This window comes from Pseudorasbora parva, chromosome 18, assembly GCF_024679245.1.
Source record: "Pseudorasbora parva isolate DD20220531a chromosome 18, ASM2467924v1, whole genome shotgun sequence".
NCBI classification, from domain to species: Eukaryota; Metazoa; Chordata; class Actinopteri; order Cypriniformes; family Gobionidae; genus Pseudorasbora; species Pseudorasbora parva.
In genome coordinates, this window is record NC_090189.1 from 39,309,410 (window position 1) to 39,331,745 (window position 22,336).

Here is a 22,336-nt window from a genome sequence, read left to right on the forward strand (position 1 = left end):
GTGTATGATTTGATTGATTGATTGATTGATTGATTGATTGATTGATTGATTGATTGATTGATTGATTGATTGATTGATTGATTGATTGATTGGGGTAAATTAAGCGTGAACTGCTGTGATGTCATAATCATGGTGCATTGTGGTCTATATATGGATTCTCCTCACCTACTGTATCAATAAATCCCTAATAAATGTCTGCTGGGACTTAATAAGGAAATCCAAGCTCAACTGAAGGTCTGACGGTCAGATCTGGCCTGTTTCCATCCAGCGGTTTTATTTATGAGAGAAAGCGTACAGGCTTCCTGTATTAGCACACAGTTTGATTAGTTACAATCATCTATTTTTGCTCAGAGGAAGGTCAGTGAAAGCTAGACAATACAGTTCTCTCTCTACGTTTAGACTTCCCCTTTGAATTGTGAGTATATAGTGTGTTTTTGTGCCGCTGGAGGACCTACAGAATGATGTGTTTTAGCGGTGATGGTCCGGATGGCGTCTGTGTCCCAGATAACCAGATCGCTGTCTGAGCCCACGGCTATCCGACCCTTGCGTGGATACAGATTCAGGATCTTGGCGGCATTGGTGCTTGTCACAGCGACAAACATGTTCTCATCCATTTTACCAGTGACCTGAGCAGAGGAAGGACAAACACACCTGATATGAAATGCAATGCTTGTTTAAGTTTGTACAGTGTAAAAAACATTACGTCTCTTGAGAGTCCCCACAAAGATAGTGAACCAGACGTGTGTGTTTGTGTGTGTGTGTGTGTGTGTGTGTGTGTGTGTGTGTGTGTGTGTGTGTGTGTGTGTGTGTGTGTGTGTGTGTGTGTGTGTGTGTGTGTGTGTGTGTGTGTGTGTGTGTGTGTGTGTGTGTGTGTGTGTGTGTGTGTGTCAGGACATTCACAGACAGCATGTTCTCAGCACGTATCGTCACGCTTAAATGGTGCGTTTGCATTTGCAAAGCATTTGCATGAATAAGAACATGATAATATAATGCAACTCTTGTCAAAGGATGACAGAAAAACACGAATGCTGCGCTAGTTCTGTTTAATATTTATTACGTGTTGAATTTAAAAAAAAAACTATTGCATGCATTAATGCGATCTAATGTATCCGCTATGATCCTCACCACAGCCTTGTCCCAGATGACTGACATCCTCTCCTCCACTCCATTCACTCCTTCAGGAATCTGAGTGAAGTCATCTTTCCCTATGGCCTTCTGAGCCACGGTGAATGTGCAGTGAGCACTACCCGTCACCGACAGATCCCCACTAACAGAGAAACAGACACGTCACACTTCAGTGACTACACTATATATGTAACAGCCAAAATCAACATGTATAATTAATATCAACCACTGTTAATTTGTGTGTACTTCAATCTCAATGGACCCTGTCAATGCCATTATAAAGCTTGGAAACATCAGGACATTCATTAGTGTAACTCTGATTGTATCCATCAGAAAGAAGAGAGCCATATACACCTAGGATGGCTTGAGAGAGAGTTAATCATGGGCTAATTTTCATTTTAAAGTGAACTCATCCTTTAAAAGTGTCATGAACTGGCTTTTTAAAAATTTTATACTGTTGTCTGAGGTCAACTTATGACGTCCGTGTGGTTTTTACATTCAAAAACATCATAACTAATAAGTAATAAGCTATTTTCTCGGCTGGTTTTGAGGCTCTCTCCTGAACACTGGGTTTTGATGGGCGTGTCACTGGAGACTTGGAAGTAAACGCCCACAGCTAGGATTGGAGAAAATGTGCATATTTAATGAGCTTCAACTGCCCTGTTCAGTTCAGTTCACACGAGGGAGGGATTGTTTCGAAAGCGGCAACCGGAATAATTCTCACTTGGTCCGTCCGATCGCTGGATATAACCGCGAACCACACACACGCGCGTGCAAATATCATGTCAAGAGGGTGAACAACAGATAGAGAAATTAATGTTATTTCACTATTTGAGATTCACTGGCCTGCCGACGGGCTTACGTTAGCCCGTCTGGAAAACACACAGCCCCGGTACGTTGGGCTTTGCGAGCCCTGGGAGTCTGATCCCAAATCGCAATGAACCAACAAATAAAGGATTCTCCAGCCTGTGACAGCGTGCTAAGGTATGTTCTGTTAGACACGTCACGTAAACATAATCAGTGCGATCTGTAACAATGCAATACTATCACATATAAAAAATATGTTTCACTCACATAAGTGTGCTGCACCATTCCTCCTGTCTGATCCAGTATAGAAGGAACAGCAGTGTGTTTTAATCTCAATATGTCTGCAAATCCAGTGTCGATCTGTGTCTTGTATACAAACGATTATCTTGCTATATTCGGCGTGTTTATTGCTCGTTTAGCTCCACGAGTCGGTGGGTGGGGCTACAGAAGCAAGTGGGTGTGGCTATAGAAGCAGGTGGGCAGGGCTACCGAAGCAGGTGGGCAGGGCTACATAAGCAGGTGGGCGGGGCTACAGAAGCAGGTGGGCAGGGCTACATAAACAGGTGGGCGGGGCTACAGAAGCAGGCGTACACATTTATTCCCCCTTCTAATACATCATTGATTTGAGAGCCTCGTTTTCTGGGCCTGGTGTCTATAAAAGTTTTTCTTTGACTAAGAAGAACTTTTTCAACTCTGAAACTTACAGGATATTCTTATATTACCATGTCCTTTTATACTGTATATCAAAGGCTCAAGGGAAAGTTATCACCCCTTTAAGAATTAACTGACAGAACTACATCCTAAAATAACGTAATGTATATTTAGGATAATTACTAATTATAAAAACTTCTGTTTACCTGGCCAACAGGGTGTTCAGGTAGTCTGGAGTGGTCGGGTCTGGACTGAGGGGTGGTGATGTCACAAAAGAGGCAGCCTTAGCCCAGTTCTTGCTCCAATAATGAGTCCCATCAGTTCCCAAACTGGCCGTGATTGGCTCGCCAAACACCACGTTACCTAGAAATAAACATCTCATTATCTGGCTCGTTTCAAGTTTCAAGGACACAAAACATGAGAAAGTTGAACCTACTTGCAAGAATACAGTGTCCTGTCAACTGAACACATCTGCTCAGCAGTAAAGTTTAAATGGGAAATAAACACATAAGCAACCCATCAAACAACAGCTACCTAGGATTAAATGTCTATTATCAAAGGGACATCTGGGAAAAGTGATCAACAAGAGTTCACTAGAAGAGCTGAGGCCTTCTGGATGGTTTCCATCGATGGGAATGGCAGATGAGCTCGTCAGGATTGTTTGCATCTCTGTGGTTATTAGGACATTGCAAAGTGGTTCGCAAAAGAGTCCACCTCCATTTCTCTATGATATTCTGGTCTCTAGATATGGCTCGGGTCCCTCCTTCAATGCAAATGTTTTTTTTATCCGCCAGCCAAAAATCATACATCCAGATGTTTAAAAAAGTACAACAACGCCTCTCTTCAATAAACCAGATGATCTGAGCACAAACGGTGCGGGGTGACGTATGTGCCTACATTTAATTCTTAGAGTGAGTAGGGCTTTGTTCAAATCCCTGTGTAAGAGCAATCTTAACAGTGATCACAGCAAACACCACTAATAACTGCACCTTTGCAAATCTCGGCTCAGAACTACCTTATAAATCTCTACTGACAAAACCCTTTAGTCTCCATTCAGGACAGTCATCAAGAATTAAGGGGAGCAGTCTATGTCATAGGTTTGCACTTCTTGATGACAGTGATTAACTACCTCAATTTAACACACTAGAACAGTGATGAATAGTGATGTGAGATCATTTTACAACACTTTTGGGAAAGCTCTCAACCTTTTCAGTGACCTAAAACTGCTGCCGTTGAAATCAGCTACACTCTTTATTCCAGGAGGGCGGCAAGGCTAAAGGACATTATACAGTCAGCAGATTGTTAAAAAGAAAAGAAACCTCTTCAGGGTGATAGAAAACCCCGCTGCCAAAGTGCCCCGCTTATTATGTGGCTACTTGTCTAAATAATTGAACGCAAAATAATATTAATTAGAAATATTTTTTTTGCCTTAAGATGACTGACAGCACCCGCTTGAGCCATCTGTTATGGGTTAATTTAATGTTTGTTGTTGTGAAATAATAGACCACTGGATTGTGGATAGTTTTGATTTATATGCTGTTTAATGTTGATCATGTTATTTTACATATGCATCTGCTTACATATGAGATTGCTTGTTTCTGCATCTTCTTTCCTGTGTTTTGATCAGGAGATTCTGTACTCTTTCGGTAAATGTCTAATAGCACCCCCCTACCGTATTACAGTGAATATTTCTGTCAGTGGCGAGAAAGAGTTAATTTACAGCCCTCATATTTACACCTATGAATTACTTATTTATTTAAATTATCCTTTTGTATTTCCTTTGCAAAATACCAGCATACAGGTTTTGAATGACTGCCATATCATGCAATTAATTTGATTACAAATTTCATCAAATTTACGGCCGTACAACTTTGATTTATACTTTTCCAAATTACACATTTTATTATCAAATATTCTTTAAAATGAGTCTGCTGAGTATCTCTTGCTTCCCTGAAACTGCAAACAGGACTATTTATTTATATTGAACAAATTTACACAAGAGAGCATTGTATCTGAATAATTCAACTAAACAGTGAGGACTATTATGATGCTGGATTGTGAAACCTTTACAATAGACCAAGCGGTGCATATAAAATAAACATTTCACAGTAAAAAAATATACTAAACAATATAATATATAATAATAAAACTGTTATTTACACATGTGCCACACAGAGAAAGTTTTATCCAACTGAAGGTCATTGCGGTCATGAATATATACATCAAAGATGACTGTAACTCAGAAAAGGTTTATTTAAAAAACTTTATTCTCAAAAGACTTTTGGTTGTTAAATGATGTCATATTAAACAAACTAGTATCTATTTTAGTGTTACTAGTACTTATCCATTAGCTACTTGTGCTAATTCTGTAGGTACTAGTGCCTATTCTTTAAATACGGGTACCTTTTAAAATATATTGTACTTATTCATTAGATATTAGTTCTTATTTTTTAGATACTGGTATTTTTCATTGGATACTAGTACCTATTAAATAGACACTAGTACTTATTCAATAGTCACTATTGCTTATTATTAGATAATAGTACTTATTCATTAGATACTAGTACTTATTTCAATAGTGACTAGTAACTATTTTTGCTAACTAGTAACTTTTTTGCCATTGTATTCTGTGGGGATCTGTTATTCAGATTTCAACTATCCAGTTCTGACTAGTGTGTATTCCAATTTTGACTAGTACGCATTTATTAGATACTAGTAGTTATTCGTTAGATACTAGTACTTATTAAATAGATAATAGTGCTTATGTATTAGCTACTAGTACTTAGTCAATAGATACTAGTACTTATTTATTAGACACTATCTTATCTTTTTAACTATTGTAACTAGTAACATTTCTTATCTTACAACTTACAACTGCTTTTTTACTTAGTCAGAATGGCCATTGTAGAGTTAAATTAAAAGTCTAATTTGGTAATGAATAGGTACTAGTATCTAAAAAAATAAGTATAAGTGACTATTGAATAAGTCAGGGGTCTCCAACACGTCGCTCGCGAGCTACCAGTAGCTCGTGGCCTGATTGGAGGTAGCTCGCCAAGATGTAGGCCACTTTGCATCTAATCAGAGTGAGCTAATTTAGACTGACTTAGAATTTTTTATTTATGAACACATGTAAATGTAAACATGCAAATGTAGAGTTGTCACAAGTACAGGTAGGCTACTTTAGTACCATGTTAGTAGTGACATAAAAAAAAGATGATACCAGCATTTCTGTTGCCGGTAGTAGCCTACCGACTCCCGAATATATTCGGTACACGCAGCTTTCATGTTAATCCAAGCGCAGGGCTCCAAACTGTAGCCGAATATATACTAGTGTCTGGGAATTTAAACGTTTCGTTTAAGAAAGCTGTCATATGAACACAGACACTCAAAGGTCTTCACAGCAACCCGTCAAAATAAAAGATTAGTTTAACATGAAGTTTAACATGGAAAAATTGACAGAACATATTAGGCTGCTATTGCAGCCTATACAGTAGATTTAACTACATCTCTATGTAATAATAATACGTCTCTACTAATAATAATAATTATGCCTAGATTGTTATTTTTCACTTGATATTTTATGCATAAACAATGATTACTTTTTAAACAGCATACAGCCTTTGAATGTTTATATATGATTTACTTATATCGATGAATAATTATCATCGTAAATAATAAATGTATTGCATTTCATTGATTTAAAAAAAATAGTTAAATAAAAATAAAAATATATAAAAAAAAAAAATTTTGACGTGGTACCAAAATTGGTATTTAGTACCGTAAAATGTTTATGGTATACCGATTACTGGAACTTCTACTATACTCTTTCAGGTGTCAAACAGTTTGGATTGTTGTTAATATGAGAATTATTATGCATTATTTAAGAGTTTAAAGTATTGTAGAACATGAGTAGCTCTCTGCGACTTTCATTTTTAAAAAGTAGCTCTCAAATGAAAAAAGGTTGGAGACCCCTGGAATAAGTACTAGTGTCTAAAAAATAAGAAGTAATATCTAATTAAGTACTAAGTACAGTATCTTTTAAGAAGTTAATAGTATCTAAAGAATAGGCACTAGTACCTAAAGAATAATCACTAGTAGCTAATGAATAAGCACTAGTACTTAATGAAATAGATACTAGTTTTTTTTTTAAAGTATTAGTAGCAAGAAAATAGATACTAGTTAGTTTTAAGGATTAAATGTTAAAACGGCTTGCCATATATTGTGTACCTTTTTTCCTGGCCTGTGAGATGATATCAGCAGCACTCTTGCTCATCACTCGGGTCACATACAGCGGACAGTTGGTTTGGCTGGCAATCGTGACGGCTCGAAACACTGCCTCAGCCTCCAGCTACACACACACATACACACATAATGAGGGACATTGCAAAACAGATTTAGCTGCATCTCTACGTATCTCACATAGTTCCTCTCAAACATACACTATGTTGATTTATTTTTATGCATAACTAAAATACCTTATAAATTTAGTTTTCCTCCCCACTTTCATGGCTGACCTCAGTAAAATTAGATAAATGATCATGTCTGCAAAAGATCACTGATGTCAGACAAATCAGATCTGTGGGGCGGGCCAATTTAATGTCAACATGAAATCAATTTGACCCAATACTGACCCAGTGTTGGCCTGGGAAATCACAAATCTGATACCCTGCCCGTTCATCAGGGAGTTCCTCAGGGTTCAGTGTTAGGCCCAACCTTATTTAGTATGTATATGCTTCTTCCACTTGGGCAGATTATCAGGAAGCATGGCCTTCATCAGCCCTCATGTAAACTTAAGATCAGACCATGGGGAAAAAGAGCTTTTTTTGAGTTATGAAATGCCCTTCCTTTCAATATCAGAAATGCTTCGACTTTGGTAAATTTTGAAAAGTTCATTAAGATGCATTCAAGGTTGTTTTTAATTAATTGTTTAGTTTTTCACTTTAGCACTTTGGGTTCCAGAAAAGCTCATTACAAATACAATGCATTATTATTATATTATTATTTAATAAAATAATTTAAGGTCCTTGTCTCATTGTGGGAAACAAATATTATGTGGGGATTGCAGTGATGTTATGAAATTATATACCACTATCAAGCCACCAGATAAGCCAGCATACGATTGTTTTAGTGGTCACTGACCTCTTCCGGGCGGCTGAGAACATGTCCCTCAGGTCCTGTGATGCCCATCTCCAGCATACGGGTCTGCTCCTGAAGAACACACAGACATAGTAGATTCCCTGTGACTCTCTGGCCCTGTTTGCACCTGGTGTTAAGATGCGTTTTGGTGGATCAGATCACGAGTAGACGAGGGAGACACATTCCCGTTTCCAGCTGGTGTTTTAATCCGTCTCTTTTGTCCACTTTCAGCCTCTTCTGTCCTGATTTCTTCGAGGGGAGGGTCTATGGGCGGTATTTTGCAGATCTTTTGATCTATAGACAAAATAAGCTCAAGGCTTCATGGTTTTGTAGTTTAAATGAAGAAGATAACGTATCATCGTTTTTTAGTTAAACTTGGGTCTCCAGCCGAGAGTTTAAATCCCGTCTGGCTAGCGCTCGTCCCATAATGTTTAGCATTAGGTCAGTAGAGGAGAGTAGGGCGTCTTTTAGAGGCTGTTCCAGTGCGTTTGACCACATGAGCGTTTACACTACCAAAGCAATCCGGACCAATGAGTTTCAGCTCACTCTGGAAGTGGACCAAAGTGGACAAGCTCAAAGCGTTTCAGACCCGTTTACAGCTGTATTTAGCACCATTCACTTGTGATCCCATTGACCAAAACAGCTCTTTTTCATACCACAACAATCAAAATAACATTGTTCTATACATTATTTTACATTATTTTATGATTGAGTTTCCAAACCAGCATATATCATTATTAAATCATTATTAACTAATAAATAGCCAATATCCTAGTAATATGCATGCTAATAAGCAACTAGTTAATAGTTAATAACTGAACCTTAAAATAAAGTGTTACCGGAGATGTCAAGTTCAAAGTTTCCTAGACTAAAGGTCAAAACTCATCACTAAGCTAAAAGAGTTTCTCTTCAACGTGAAGATTGCAAAAGCTGCCAAACATGGAAATCGCACATCATCTTGTCAAGGCAGCCAAAATGATCCAACGGTTATCAAACATGAAATAATAATGTCTTTGATGAGATTGATGATGCTTAGCTTTATAAATGTATTGAAACTTGTATGTCATGTACAGTATTGTTCAAAATAATAGCAGTACAATGTGACTAACCAGAATAATCAAGGTTTTTAGTATATTTTTTATTGCTACGTGGCAAACAAGTTACCAGTAGGTTCAGTAGATTGTCAGAAAACAAATGAGACCCAGCATTCATGATATGCACGCTCTTAAGGCTGTGCAATTGGGCAATAAGTTGAAAGGGGTGTGTTCAAAAAAATAGCAGTATCTACCTTTGACTGTACAAACTCAAAACTATTTTGTACAAACATTTTTTTTTCCTGGGATTTAGCAATCCTGTGAATCACTAAACTAATATTTAGTTGTATGACCACAGTTTCTTAAAACTGCTTGACATCTGTGTGGCATGGAGTCAACCAACTTGTGGCACCTCTCAGCTGTTATTCCACTCCATGATTCTTTAACAACATTCCACAATTCATTCACATTTCTTGGTTTTGCTTCAGAAACAGCATTTTTGATATCACCCCACAAGTTCTCAATTGGATTAAGGTCTGGAGATTGGGCTGGCCACTCCATAACATTCATTTTGTTGGTTTGGAACCAAGACTTTGCCCGTTTACTAGTGTGTTTTGGGTCATTGTCTTGTTGAAACAACCGTTTCAAGGGCATGTCCTCTTCAGCATAGGGCAACATGACCTCTTCAAGTATTTTAACATATGCAAACTGATCCATGATCCCTGGTATGCGATAAATAGGCCCAACACCATAGTAGGAGAAACATGCCCATATCATGATGCTTGCACCTCCATGCTTCACTGTCTTCACTGTGTACTGTGGCTTGAATTCAGAGTTTGGGGGTCGTCTCACAAACTGCCTGTGGCCCTTGGACCCAAAAAGAACAATTTTACTCTCATCAGTCCACAAAATGTTCCTCCATTTCTCTTTAGGCCAGTTGATGTGTTCTTTGGCAAATTGTAACCTCTTCTGCACATGCCTTTTTTTTAACAGAGGGACTTTGCGGGGGATTCTTGAAAATAGATTAGCTTCACACAGACGTCTTCTAACTGTCACAGTACTTACAGGTAACTCCAGACTGTCTTTGATCATCCTGGAGGTGATCATTGGCTGAGCCTTTGCCATTCTGGTTATTCTTCTATCCATTTTGATGGTTGTCTTCCGTTTTCTTCCACGTCTCTCTGGTTTTGCTCTCCATTTTAAGGCATTGGAGATCATTTTAGCTGAACAGCCTATCATTTTTTGCACCTCTTTATAGGTTTTCCCCTCTCTAATCAACTTTTTAATCAAAGTACGCTGTTCTTCTGAACAATGTCTTGAACGACCCATTTTCCTCAGCTTTCAAATGCATGTTCAACAAGTGTTGGCTTCATCCTTAAATAGGGGCCACCTGATTCACACCTGTTTCTTCACAAAATTGATGACCTCAGTGATTGAATGCTACACTGCTATTTTTTTGAACACACCCCTTTCAACTAATTCAACTAATTGCCCAATTGCACAGCCTTAAGAGCGTGCATATCATGAATGCTGGGTCTTGTTTGTTTTCTGAGAATCTACTGAACCTACTGGTAACTTGTTTGCCACGTAGCAATAAAAAAATATACGAAAAACCTTGATTATTCTGGTTAGTCACATTGTACTGCTATTATTTTGAACAATACTGTATATAAATATATTTGTAATAGCACATTTTTAATGAAGAAAGATCCAATTTAGTACATTTAAAATATAATATTTTTAAATGTAATGTCAACCAACACGAGTGAGCACACGATAAACACGACCAACACGATAAACAGTCATTAAAGTGTACTCTTGTTAAGAAAATACACTATCCTATAGTACACACCCATCTTTTTCACAAGGGCAGACTCAGACAAACCACTTTTGGCTTAACTACAGTATTCCTTTTAAGTTATTTTACAGAATCTACAATGGGATGATGATGATGTTCAAAGGTAATTTCCAGAGGAGGAACATCATCTGTAATGGGCCGAGACCACCCGCACACTGCCCAGCTTTATAATATCCAGATGATTAGATACTGGACGAGGGACATCCGGACATACAGCATCCTCCCACTCACCATGGACTATCCTCAGCTCACCCTGGTTTTTTTGTGTGCAAATAGTATCTATTTTAATGTTACTAGTACTTATCCATTAGCTACTCGTGCTTATTCTGTAGGTACTAGTGCCTATTCTTTAAATACTGGTACCTTTTAAAATATATTGTACTTATTCATTAGATGCTTTTTTGCACTAGGCATACATGGTGGAGATGCAAAATAACCAAGAGGTCTTAATAGTAATGCAAACAGCGTACAAATCTCAGAAAAGATCCTAACTAGGGAGGAGAATAATAAGGTTTTAATGATTCTGCTTTAGATAAAATGTACCTAAGTGCTTCTGTTTATGGATTATTTTTGTCATTTTGAAGAAGAATGAATGGCCGATGTTTGAAAAGCATTTTTTTTTTCATTTACTGTTTGGCTGCACGATACTGGAAAAAAAAGTGAAATTGCGATATTTAGTTTGTCTGCTATATATTCTGCGAAGTTTCACACTATGACTTGCTAGTATTTGGGAAGAATGAATCACGTGCATAAAAAAAATGTTAAAACAATTTGTCCCGTGGATGTTTTTATTGTTTTAAAATGTCCCTTAAGGTTCACTTATAATATTAATAAAGTTTTTTGCACAAAAAATACATATGTGGACAAACCTTCATTCTGACCCACTGTCTGAAATGATCCATTTTAAGGCGTGGCTCCTTTAAGGATTGAAAAGCCCATTTAAACGCTGTGTCCTAACCAGACGCGAGGTGGCAAGGTTTTAAGCGGCAACCCAGACTCGACCCGAGATCAATCAATCAAAAATCACAGCCAATCAGAAGAGCGTGTGGGCGGGCTCTCTGCAAACGCACTGACTGCATTCACAACAAAAAAGATAAGTACAGTATCGAATTCCTAAATCTTAGACCATTTTAGCATGATTAAAAATACATACTGAGTGAATGAAACAATTTTATTATCATAGAATACACTTGTTTGTTCACCTTGAGTTGACAGTTTGAACAGTTGTTTCCTTTCATTTATTTTCAAGATCTGAGGGGAATTATCCAGGGTTGCTTTCAGTAAGGCTATATAAAGATATATTCAACCTCACATTACATTCCCTTTATATTAAATAAAGCACACTCTGCACTCATCATACTGATTACCATGGAAAAGATCATTTTTCTCACGTGTCGTATTCGGTTGGGACACAGTGAAGGCTTAATGCAGTATTTGCATTATTTTATTGTTGTTAAGTCTGTTAATAAGGTTTTTTTATTCGGGAATGTTGTTGTTGTATTGCTAGAAGGACTCATGCCATACCCTAGGTTTTGTGAAACGCCTCCACTGATACAGTCACTGCTTCATCTATCAACAACAGTTTCTTTGTGAACTCTCCATTACACTGTGTCTCGGTTACAAAATAAAATGCTCTGAACAAACATTTAATCCTGTGATGTGATCTTGGACTCTGTTAAAATAAACCATCGACACTGGGATCTTCTGAAGTTTGTACAGAGTCTCAAACCAGCTGTTTAAAATGGACGATCAAAGCGATGTCCTGTTGTCGACAGATGTCAGAAACTGAACACACATCTGTATAATGCATCAGTGTAGACAGCATCAGTCATTATAATGGCTTCTGTTTGCTTTTGATGTGACACAAATCCAGTGTAGGAAAATGCCAGCCGAGACTAAACGCTAGTGGGCAGGGTCTATTGTGCAATTATGCGTAGGCCTGTCACGATAACAAATTTTGCTGGACAAGAAATTGGTCAAGAAATTTTTGCGATAAACGATAATTTTGTCATTCTGAGACCATTTTTATCTAAAATAATGATAATGGTATAATAATAGAGTTACACCTTTTCAAAGATCAATAAACTTTTATTCTAAAGACTATTTAACACTGAAAACAGAAAGCATTTTAAATATTCAGAATAAATGAAAAAAAAAAAAAAAACAATAAATAAAATGGATGAAAACTGCAACGGATGATTGTGTTTTAGGAGCATATTAGGGGCGGCACGGTTCACAAAACCCACGGTTCGGTTCCTATCACGGTTTTAGGGTCAGGAAAATGTTAACACTCCAGAAATTTACTTCAACAAATGATATATAGCTTAAAGGTGCACTATGTAGTATTTTTGCAGTAAAATATCCAAAAACCACTAGGCCGGTGTTATATATTTTGTTCAGTTGAGTACCTACAATATCCCAAATGTTTCCAACTATTTGTAAATTGTGAGAAAATTGCTATTTTAACTAAGAACCGGGACGTGTCAGCATAGCGTTTGAGGGAGTCGCCTGTCAATCGCGTCATATCTGCGTTACCCTCGGTTTTATTCTGCAGAAGCGCTTTTCTCTTAACAGTGTGAACATGTCACAGCAGCCCCGAGCGAACACACATAACGTCAGTAACATCATTATAAACACACTTAAATGTATCTGGTATGTTAAACAGAGCTGCTTTACCTTATAATCATGACCGGAAAAAGCGGAAGTGCGAGCGCCCGGCGGCTGTGTCCCGTCCCATAATAAAAGTCCCGCTGCTCACGAGCCGTGTGTTTGTGTAACATCGCTCCAGCGGCCGTTCTCCGCTCCACAACACTCGGTCCTGCTCTGCTTTACACTACAGTAACGTTAATAACCGCATCCATGAACATGATTTCCGCCCGAGTCCTATTTTCCACCGGCTGTGAGGTGAAGACCACATGTCCCAAGATACTGCGCTCACACTTGGCGTCATCAAACTATGCCTTTGTTTAGAATAGGCGCCCTCTAGTGGACGGAAAGTTGCATAGTGCACCTTTAATTATCCACAATTTAGGATACAGTATTTAAAAAAATGTTATATCATGTAATCATGCACAAACTAAACTTGATTTGACCATCTCTGAGGAAAGCTAGGTGAGATTTTGATACTGGAAGAGAGACATGATGACATGCTTTTCATTTATTTGCCAAAAAAAGGAGAATGTGTATTGCTCTCTCTACAGAAACGTATGTGCCTTTTTAGCGCACAGAGATTTAACTGAAGAATTAACTTGCATTTATCAAACTGCCAACTTCAGTGCAGCCCATTTGTTTATACTTGACGTGTCCGCACGAGTTCGAGTTAGCGGAAATTACGTCAGCGCGGAGTGCGCAAGGCCAAATTTTGTAACTTGCATGAGGCTCCTCAACCGAAGAAGCACGAGTTCAGGCGAATCTAGCCGAGCATGACGTCTCATCACCCAGTCAGCGCATCGAGTATAAACCTCCCCAAACGGATGAGGTGCACGCACAGTCAGCGCGAGACACGAGGAAAACAGTCCTAATCGCGATAGGCCTAATCATGTGTAATGATTATCGGTCGATGTCTTGCTCTGGAGGCGGTTATATGCAAATGTGTTTGTCTGTGTGATGTCACAGATCCCACAATATCAAACCGAGCCATTTTTGGAGTTTGATTTAATAAATACTTTGTTTATAATGACGTTTTAAGCTCTGAAACTTGCAGGATGTTGTGATGGTACAAAGACCATCACCATATGTCAAAAGAGCAAGGCAAATTCGATTTCTAATGTCATGACCTCTTTAAAAGTGGCCCAGAGTTATAATAAAGTGCCCTGCTGTAATAATTACCTCAGCAATTATTTCTCCATTTTCTGCGTGGACCTGTGCAATTCCTCCATGCTCTCCGAGAAAGGTGAAGATCTCATAAATCTGTTCAAATATGAATAGAAAAATCATGTTAGATATTAAATAGTGAGGTTTTAACAAAGATAGATGTGATCGAGTGGTGAATTTGATATTCTTAGACTACTTAAAATGATTATTTATTTGTTCAGGTGAACCATTATTATGAAGGTCCTAATATGCATTTGTTAAGGATAAAAAAAGGTACAAAGATGCCTTCTTAAGGGTAGAGCCACAGTGACAAGCTGTTGTGCCTGTAAAGGTAAAATCTTTGCACATTATGTGTGTAACCCATATGTGTACCAATATATAAATAATCATTAATAAACAGCAACATCGTTCTACATAAAATAAGGGGACATTTGTGAACACTTCTGATTGATGATGAAAACAAAGGATTACCTCAGACAGTCCAAAAAATGCCTGATGCAATGTTTCAAACTTTTAAGCCTTTTTACAGCTTTAAGACATGTTAGTACTTTAATAGGATCTACAGGTACCCTGTTCAATATGACTGACCTGCATTACGTTATTCCAACCAAATATATATATATATATATATATATATATATATATATATATATATATATATATATATATATATATAATAATAATAATAGATTTTATTTATAATGCACTTTTCATTCCGAAGAATCTCAAAGTGCAACAAGGGGGGGGGGGGGGGGGGGGGATAACACAAAAAATGAATAAAAAGTAAAAATATAGAATACTACAAACAATCAACCAACACAGAAAACAGAACAGAAACAGAGCTGATGGTGAACAGAAAACAGCTGATGGTGGAAGTCTCTGTTAGCTCATATATATATATATATATATATTTGATTACCGGTAATCATTTTTTTGATTCAAAATTGATTCTCAAAGGCCACAAATCTATTTTTTTCCATATTTATTTCTGCAAATATTGAACACAAGATTAACGTAGATCTAATGACTAGTCTTCTCCACTAGATGTCAACCTCTTATTTGCCTTGTAACAAAGGAGAGAGAGGCACACGTCATTCATTCATTCATTCATTCATTCATTCATTCAGGGCTTAAATGGCGGCTACAGGTGTGTTATCACCTTTTGTAACGCTGAGGTGAAATGCTGTAGTAATACTACAAATCTGCGGAAGCGTTTGACGAGACAACACACACACAGCCACAAACAAAAAGCTTGTGTAATGAAAATTGCTGAAAATCATCCAATATCCTTTTTATGTTTTAGAATAAATAGATCAAAATATCCATAAAAGCAAAATTGTATAAAATACTTCTCAGATAATTTTTTTTGAATAAAGTACATTGCATCAAAATTGTATTTAACATAATTGTATGCATTTGAAATATAGAGATGGGTTCAGCTTTATTTTACCTAAAATAAAAAGAGTTTAATATATAGGTTTGTCGCTCTTCATTTCTTTTTTATTACCCACTTGTTAAAGCTACACTGTGTAACTTTTTTAGTTTATTCTTAGCTAAAAACACTTAGTTCTTTCAAAAAGATATGTGCTCATTAATGTATATTTACTTCTTTCAAGTAATAAAGTATTCTCGTAAGTTTATAATATGCCATTGAAAATACATACGGGTGAGGGGTTCGAATGCCGGCCGCCATGTTGCTCCTCCATCTTGAAAGTACAGTAGCCAAAGAGGGACACACCCGTAAATACAAGCTTCGCCTTTCGCGTTTTAACACTCGATGGCACCGTGTCGAATGTGAAGAGGGGGATTGCCGTGTCAATCTTGGACCAAATCAGCCACCGTAGGAGTTAAAACGAAATCAGAATTGAGAGGAGCAGAAACTATTATTCACTGGATGCATGGTCATATACCTTTACACCGCTAGATGGGGGAAAATATCACACGTGATATTTTTTTGAAGCTTGTATTTACGGGTGTGTCCCTCTTTGGCTAATGTACTTTCAAGATGGAGGAGGAACATGGCGACCGGCATTCGAACCCCTCACCCGTATGTATTTTCAATGGCATATTATAAACTTGCGAGGATACTCTATTACTTGAAAGAAGTAAATATACATTAATGAGCACATATATTTTTGAAAGAACTAAGTGTTTTTAACTAAGAATAAACTAAAAAAGTTACACAGTGTAGCTTTAACTTATGATCACTGTTATTTTTTTTACAAATATAGAATTTGTAATAGATCTATATTGATTGATTTGAATCGAAAATCGAATCGAGAATTGAAACCGAATCGAGTTGGAACACCTGATTCGATACCCAGCCCTACGATGCAGTCCACTTTTCTTCGGCTTACCTCACTGTTGCTCATCTGATAGAGGTCTTTATAGGCCATATAGACCTGGAAGGAGTTCACTCCTTTATGGACAGAAAGAAGAAATCAGCAGTCAATGTCAATCAATGTTCATATATTTTTACTTTCATAATGTAATACAATTCTTATTATCCAATAAGACAAAAAAGTACAGTGGGGATTGTATACATTATGAATTGACTGAATGGTGACACCAAAACAAAACAAAAATTATGTTAAACAATATGTATAAACTGATAAATCATGCTCAAACCAGGAACATTATGAATTTATTATTATGAAGATTTTTTTACATAGATATTGTTAAAGACAACATTCTTCAATTATTAAGGTATTTATAATATACATTATATCTTTTCATAAATATTGTTCAAATGCATTATAATATCCTCAGATTCTGAAATTGGTTGTTTGTCATGTGTTTAAATGCACTATACTTTCTAAAGGTGTGTTTAATAAATACATAAGTGTTATAATGTATTATAACTGTGGTTACGGTTATTCGTGAGACCATACAATGCATTATAAGGTGCATTACAAGACATAATTATTGCTTTAAATATACTTTTATAATGCCTTATAAATAAAGTGTTAATATAAAAAAAAAACAATTGATTTAAAAAAAAAGATCACTTTTAAGAATTATGGATCATCATTAATATTGATTTAATAAGTGTTTTGTAATGCTCTACTGTATTAAAAGCCCAGCGCTTTATTAGATGAACAGATCATTTGTTGGTTATGCTGTGATGAAGCAGCTTGTTCCTCACAGAAATAGCTCAAATGACCAAGAATAACTTCAGTCAAAGAAACACATTCCCTATGGGACAGCAATACTGGTAGATATATTTAGAACTTCAGATGGATGTTTTTAATATGCTGAACTATTTTCTGGAACAATTCAGAAATGATTTTTTACCATCTGGATGCTTAAATGCCTTGCTCAAGGACTTGATAGTCAAAGATCGCTCACCTTTTTCCTTAATGAGACTCTCGACCTCTTGTTTGGTGCTGTCGTTCCAGTGGGTGATGTCCACATGCAGTGAGTAGTCACAGCACGTTTTCTCATCGGCCCATTCACGCCAGCGCTCGAAAGCTTCCACCAAACTAGCGCCGGGCTCCGGGATCACATGATCCACTGCAGGTGAGACATAAGAGAGAGACAGACAGAGAGGACCGTCATTAGATGACTGCACACCTAGACGGTGTCCGAAATTGCTTAGTAGGTACTCATTTTAAATAGGTAAATCATTTCCTTTATAAGCTCCTTGTCCGCGCGCTCGAGCGGGCGCGTCGTGTATAAACGAGGATTAAAGCTACACTGAAGTTTGATAAACTCAAGTTAATTCTTCAGTTCAATCTCTGTGTGCTAAAAAGGTACATACGTTCCTGTAGAGATAGCAATACACATTCTCATCTTGCCAAATAAATGAAAAGCATGTCAATGTCTTCTCTCTTGCCGTTTCAAAATCTCACTTTCCTCAGAGATGGTCAAGTTCAGTTTGTGTATGATTAGGCTATGATATAATTTTTTTTTTTAATACTGTATCCTAAATTGTGGATAATTATCATATCATATGCTGAAGTACATTTCTGGATTAAAAGAAAAAAAACACAAGAACTGTACAGAACGGCAAACCGTGACCCTAAAACCGTGATACGAACCGAACCGTGGGTTTTGTGAACCGTGCCGCCCCTAATATGCTCCTAAAACACAATCATCCGTTGCAGTTTTCATCCATTTTATTTATTGTTTTTGGCACTTATTTAAAAGCATTTTTTTAAACAGACTGAGAGTTTATGCTTTAATTGTTTTTGATTGTTTTGTTCATTTATTGTGGTTGTTTAAAATGTTTTAATTTTTAGTGTTAAATAGTCTTTAGAAATAAAGTTTGTTGATCTTTGAAAAGGTGTAACTGCATTATTATGCCATTATCATTATTTTAGATGAAAATGGTCTCAGAACGGCAATATTAGCGTTTAACGCAATAATTTCTTGGCCAATTTATCGTCCAGCAAAATTTGTTATTGTGACAGGCCTATAAATTAGTACCATTAATAAAACCGGAAAATCCCTCATGTTGATGCCCCTATGGACAAGTGTCGCCCCTAGCATTTGCCTATGCCGCGGGCCAGCCCTGGATACCGAGCAACAATGGCTGTGTAGACAGATAGATATTTCCCTGGGACCTGTTACAGTATTGTAGGAGCTACTCTACTTCCACTGTTCATATTATTGCTCTATCATATTTTATCTTTACTGTAATAGCATAGTAAATATTTGGAAGGCAAAACCTCTTTTGCTGTTAGATTAGCATTGAGGACAAAGACAGTAGCAGGAATATTAGGCTGCTGTCACTTTAAGAGGCACACTGATCCAATATACTGTTACACATGTTTTGCTTACGTTCACTTACGACATAACCGACTATTTATATAAGGACACTTGCTTTTACGGGCATTTTGACACAATTTTGTGTGAATTTGTCCGTTCAAGTGTAAGAAGACATGAAAGAGAAGTTGATTTTATAGGATGTCTGAGAGGCAGCTTTCTTGGCACGCTTCGGATGTTTGCACACAGAAAACTTCATTAAAGCATCATTACTGTACCGCCTTCCTGTATGAATCGTGTAATATAGCAGCTACTGTATATATGCCTACATATTGTTTATCAATCTATTGATTCGATACATTTACTTTATAGAAACATCCATTCTGCTCTCTGTTTGCTGTCTGTGTTTCTTTGTCACTAGCACTATACTGTACACACTGTATGACACTGGTTGTTGGTATTGGAGCATTTTAAAGGTGCAGTGTGTAATATTGGATCTATTGACAGAAATGGAAAATAATATACATAACTAGGTTTTCAGTGGAGTATAAAGACATTACATAATGAATTATGTTTTTATTACCTGAGAATAAGCCGTTTCTATCTACACACACCTCGGGTCTGACAGTGAAGTCACCGCCATGTTTCTACAGTGGCCCAAAAGGGACAAACTTTTCTACAGAGCGCTAGACACTCTCTGCTTTCTCAGACGACATCTTTGTCCTGTGTCGGCCACCGTAGCTTCTATGTGCTTCAAAAGGGAGGGGTGAGCGGTGGGCGATTGCAATTCACAACCTCACCACTAGATGCCGCTAAACGTACACACTGCACCTTTAATGAGTATGAGTATGAGTATACTAGCACAGCATCATGCCCGATACCTACAGTTTAAAATTGTCAGACGATTAGGCCAGGAACATATTTTACACAAGTCTACAAAAGCAGCTGTGTGTGTAATTTGGTTATTTTAGCTTCTTATTAGCATCGTTGCACTGCAAAATTGTGTAAATGCACACTTTAGAACTCAATGCAAGTATGTGAAAACTATAACCCTGGGCTTAGAGATCAAATTCTCTGTACAAAAACATTGGATTCGGTCATCGTTAAAGGAAGGCTAATTGTCCAGACCACAAAATATACTGTGACATCAAAGGCAACACACAGATCATTTCATTCATATGGAAGCAAACCTATCCCTAAAGAGATTCTCAGTGTTTTCACTACTTCTTCATTGTCTATATAGTATCTACACGTATAATCTTCTAAACATTTCCTCTGGGAACAAAGGGATACTTACAGCTGGTCTTTAACTCTAAAATGAATCACAGCTAATGGTCCCTGGTAAACGCAGGGTTTCCCACTCTTATATACCAGCTGTTGACACTTTTTCTTCATGGTCTGTAGCCTGCAGTGGCCAGAAAGGGCTGCTGTCTTTCCACAGAACTAGAATTTGACTGTGAGACTGTACAAGAGCTTTGTGTGGTCCGCCGGAAGGGTACTATTGTTGTCAATGTTTATTATTAACACACACACACACACACACACACACACACACACTTTCCCAAGTCTGTGACTCATCGAGCTTCTACAGCTTTTAATGCACTTTACTGGGTCCATTAAAAGCGGTCTATTTTTAATGTTCTTGAATGCCTGAACCCCCTAATTTCTTAAATCCTCCTACTGTATTTGAATGCCACATGTTAGGTATACAGTATCCTGAACATTATATAGACAGGGCTCCAGACTAACATTTGAGAGCAGTGGCACCTGATTTGGTGCTGCTGGGGGATTTGTAATCATATAGTTCATTTAATCATAACATTACTATTGTATTAATTAGTGCAGTTACTAATAACAGAGTTTCTATTTATAACATGTTTTTGCTGCGTTGTGCATTGTAGCCAATCACAGACATATGTGTTGATTTCTAGAACGCAATGGCCAATCAAATGCATTTAAGAATCCACTCACCGCTCAAAATGTCTGTTTCAATCCTGAATCCTCTGATTATAGGTGTTAGTCATTATGAAAGATTCATTGTGCAGTCCGCTTCATAAAGGAGCTTTGTGAGATTGCGCTAAACAGAGATGTCAGCTTTTTAGGAATTATTAAGGGAGTGCACTTTGTACACATTCTACCACACCAAACCGTGCACGCGCTTGCTTTTATGTTAAATTACTTGAAACTGTTTCATAGACATACAGAAAAAATCTATTTATACTAGCGGTGTAATGATACACTTGTATGACGATTTGATAATTATACATTATACTCAACATTATATCTTCTTCTTCTTTCGGCTGTTCCCTTCCGGGGTCGCCACAGTGAATCATCTGCCTCCATCTATTTCTATCCTCGGTATCCTCTTCTCTCAGACCGACTACCTTCATGTCCTCCTTCTACTCAACATTATATATTTACTAGTATATATTATATATACTGTAATGTCACTGAAACTCTATAAACCTTTTTTCCCCTCACGCATTATCTCCCTGTTCTCATAGCGTCCTGCCTCTCCCGCTATTAATGCACTATACATATAACAATAAACCATCTAAAATGCTTTGAAAAATTATACCACCAAAACTAAATGTGATCTGATGATTTAAATGATGTTTGTGCTTTTACTTTGAGGAGTGTGCGATAGCACAGCTCAAACCAGTAGCGAGGTTTCGTTCTGCTTTCGTTTGCCGTTTGATGTTTCTCATATGCAGCAGAAATAGCAGCTCTAGAGCTTTGATTGGGCTCAAATAAATCAAGCCCGACCCTACCAGACCCTACCCGAGCCCGACACATTAACTGTAATTATGAGCCCGATTTAAGGGGCGTTCTGACGAGAATGAGCCTGTAATGAGCCGAGCTCAGCTCAGCGGACCGGTGTGACTCACGTTAAAACTGACACTGATAAACTGAAATGAGTTGATAACATCGCCGTTTCCTCCAGAGCGACTGTACAGCCGAATCAAATTGTGTTGCAATATTGTCCTGTTTTACACTGTGAAGCTGCTTTGAAACAATCGTCATTGTAAAAGCGCAATATAAATTAAGTTGACTTGACTTGATCAGCCCAATTATCCGCTCATGATCCGCTCACCGGTAAAATAATGTTCGCTCAAATTCAGCTCAGACATTTATCTGTAGCTTACTTTGTTGTAGCCATTAAACAATGTTTTTTTTGTTTCATATTTATGTTTAAATATTATTT

General features: G+C 37.4%; 1 protein-coding gene across 1 annotated transcript in view; it reads right to left on the reverse strand.

The window, feature by feature from the left end:
* The window catches only part of dpysl3 (dihydropyrimidinase like 3), a 48,696-nt gene that overhangs the window by 11,354 nt on the left and 15,006 nt on the right, over nt 1–22,336 (reverse strand). Inside the window, exons 4-11 of the mRNA XM_067423576.1 lie at nt 17,773–17,937; nt 16,782–16,843; nt 14,440–14,520; nt 7,723–7,791; nt 6,811–6,931; nt 2,790–2,946; nt 1,126–1,267; nt 456–626 (exon numbers count right to left, since the gene is read on the reverse strand). Of these exons, the coding sequence (XP_067279677.1) occupies nt 456–626; nt 1,126–1,267; nt 2,790–2,946; nt 6,811–6,931; nt 7,723–7,791; nt 14,440–14,520; nt 16,782–16,843; nt 17,773–17,937 (968 nt within the window). The remainder of the gene's footprint in view (nt 1–455; nt 627–1,125; nt 1,268–2,789; nt 2,947–6,810; nt 6,932–7,722; nt 7,792–14,439; nt 14,521–16,781; nt 16,844–17,772; nt 17,938–22,336) is intronic.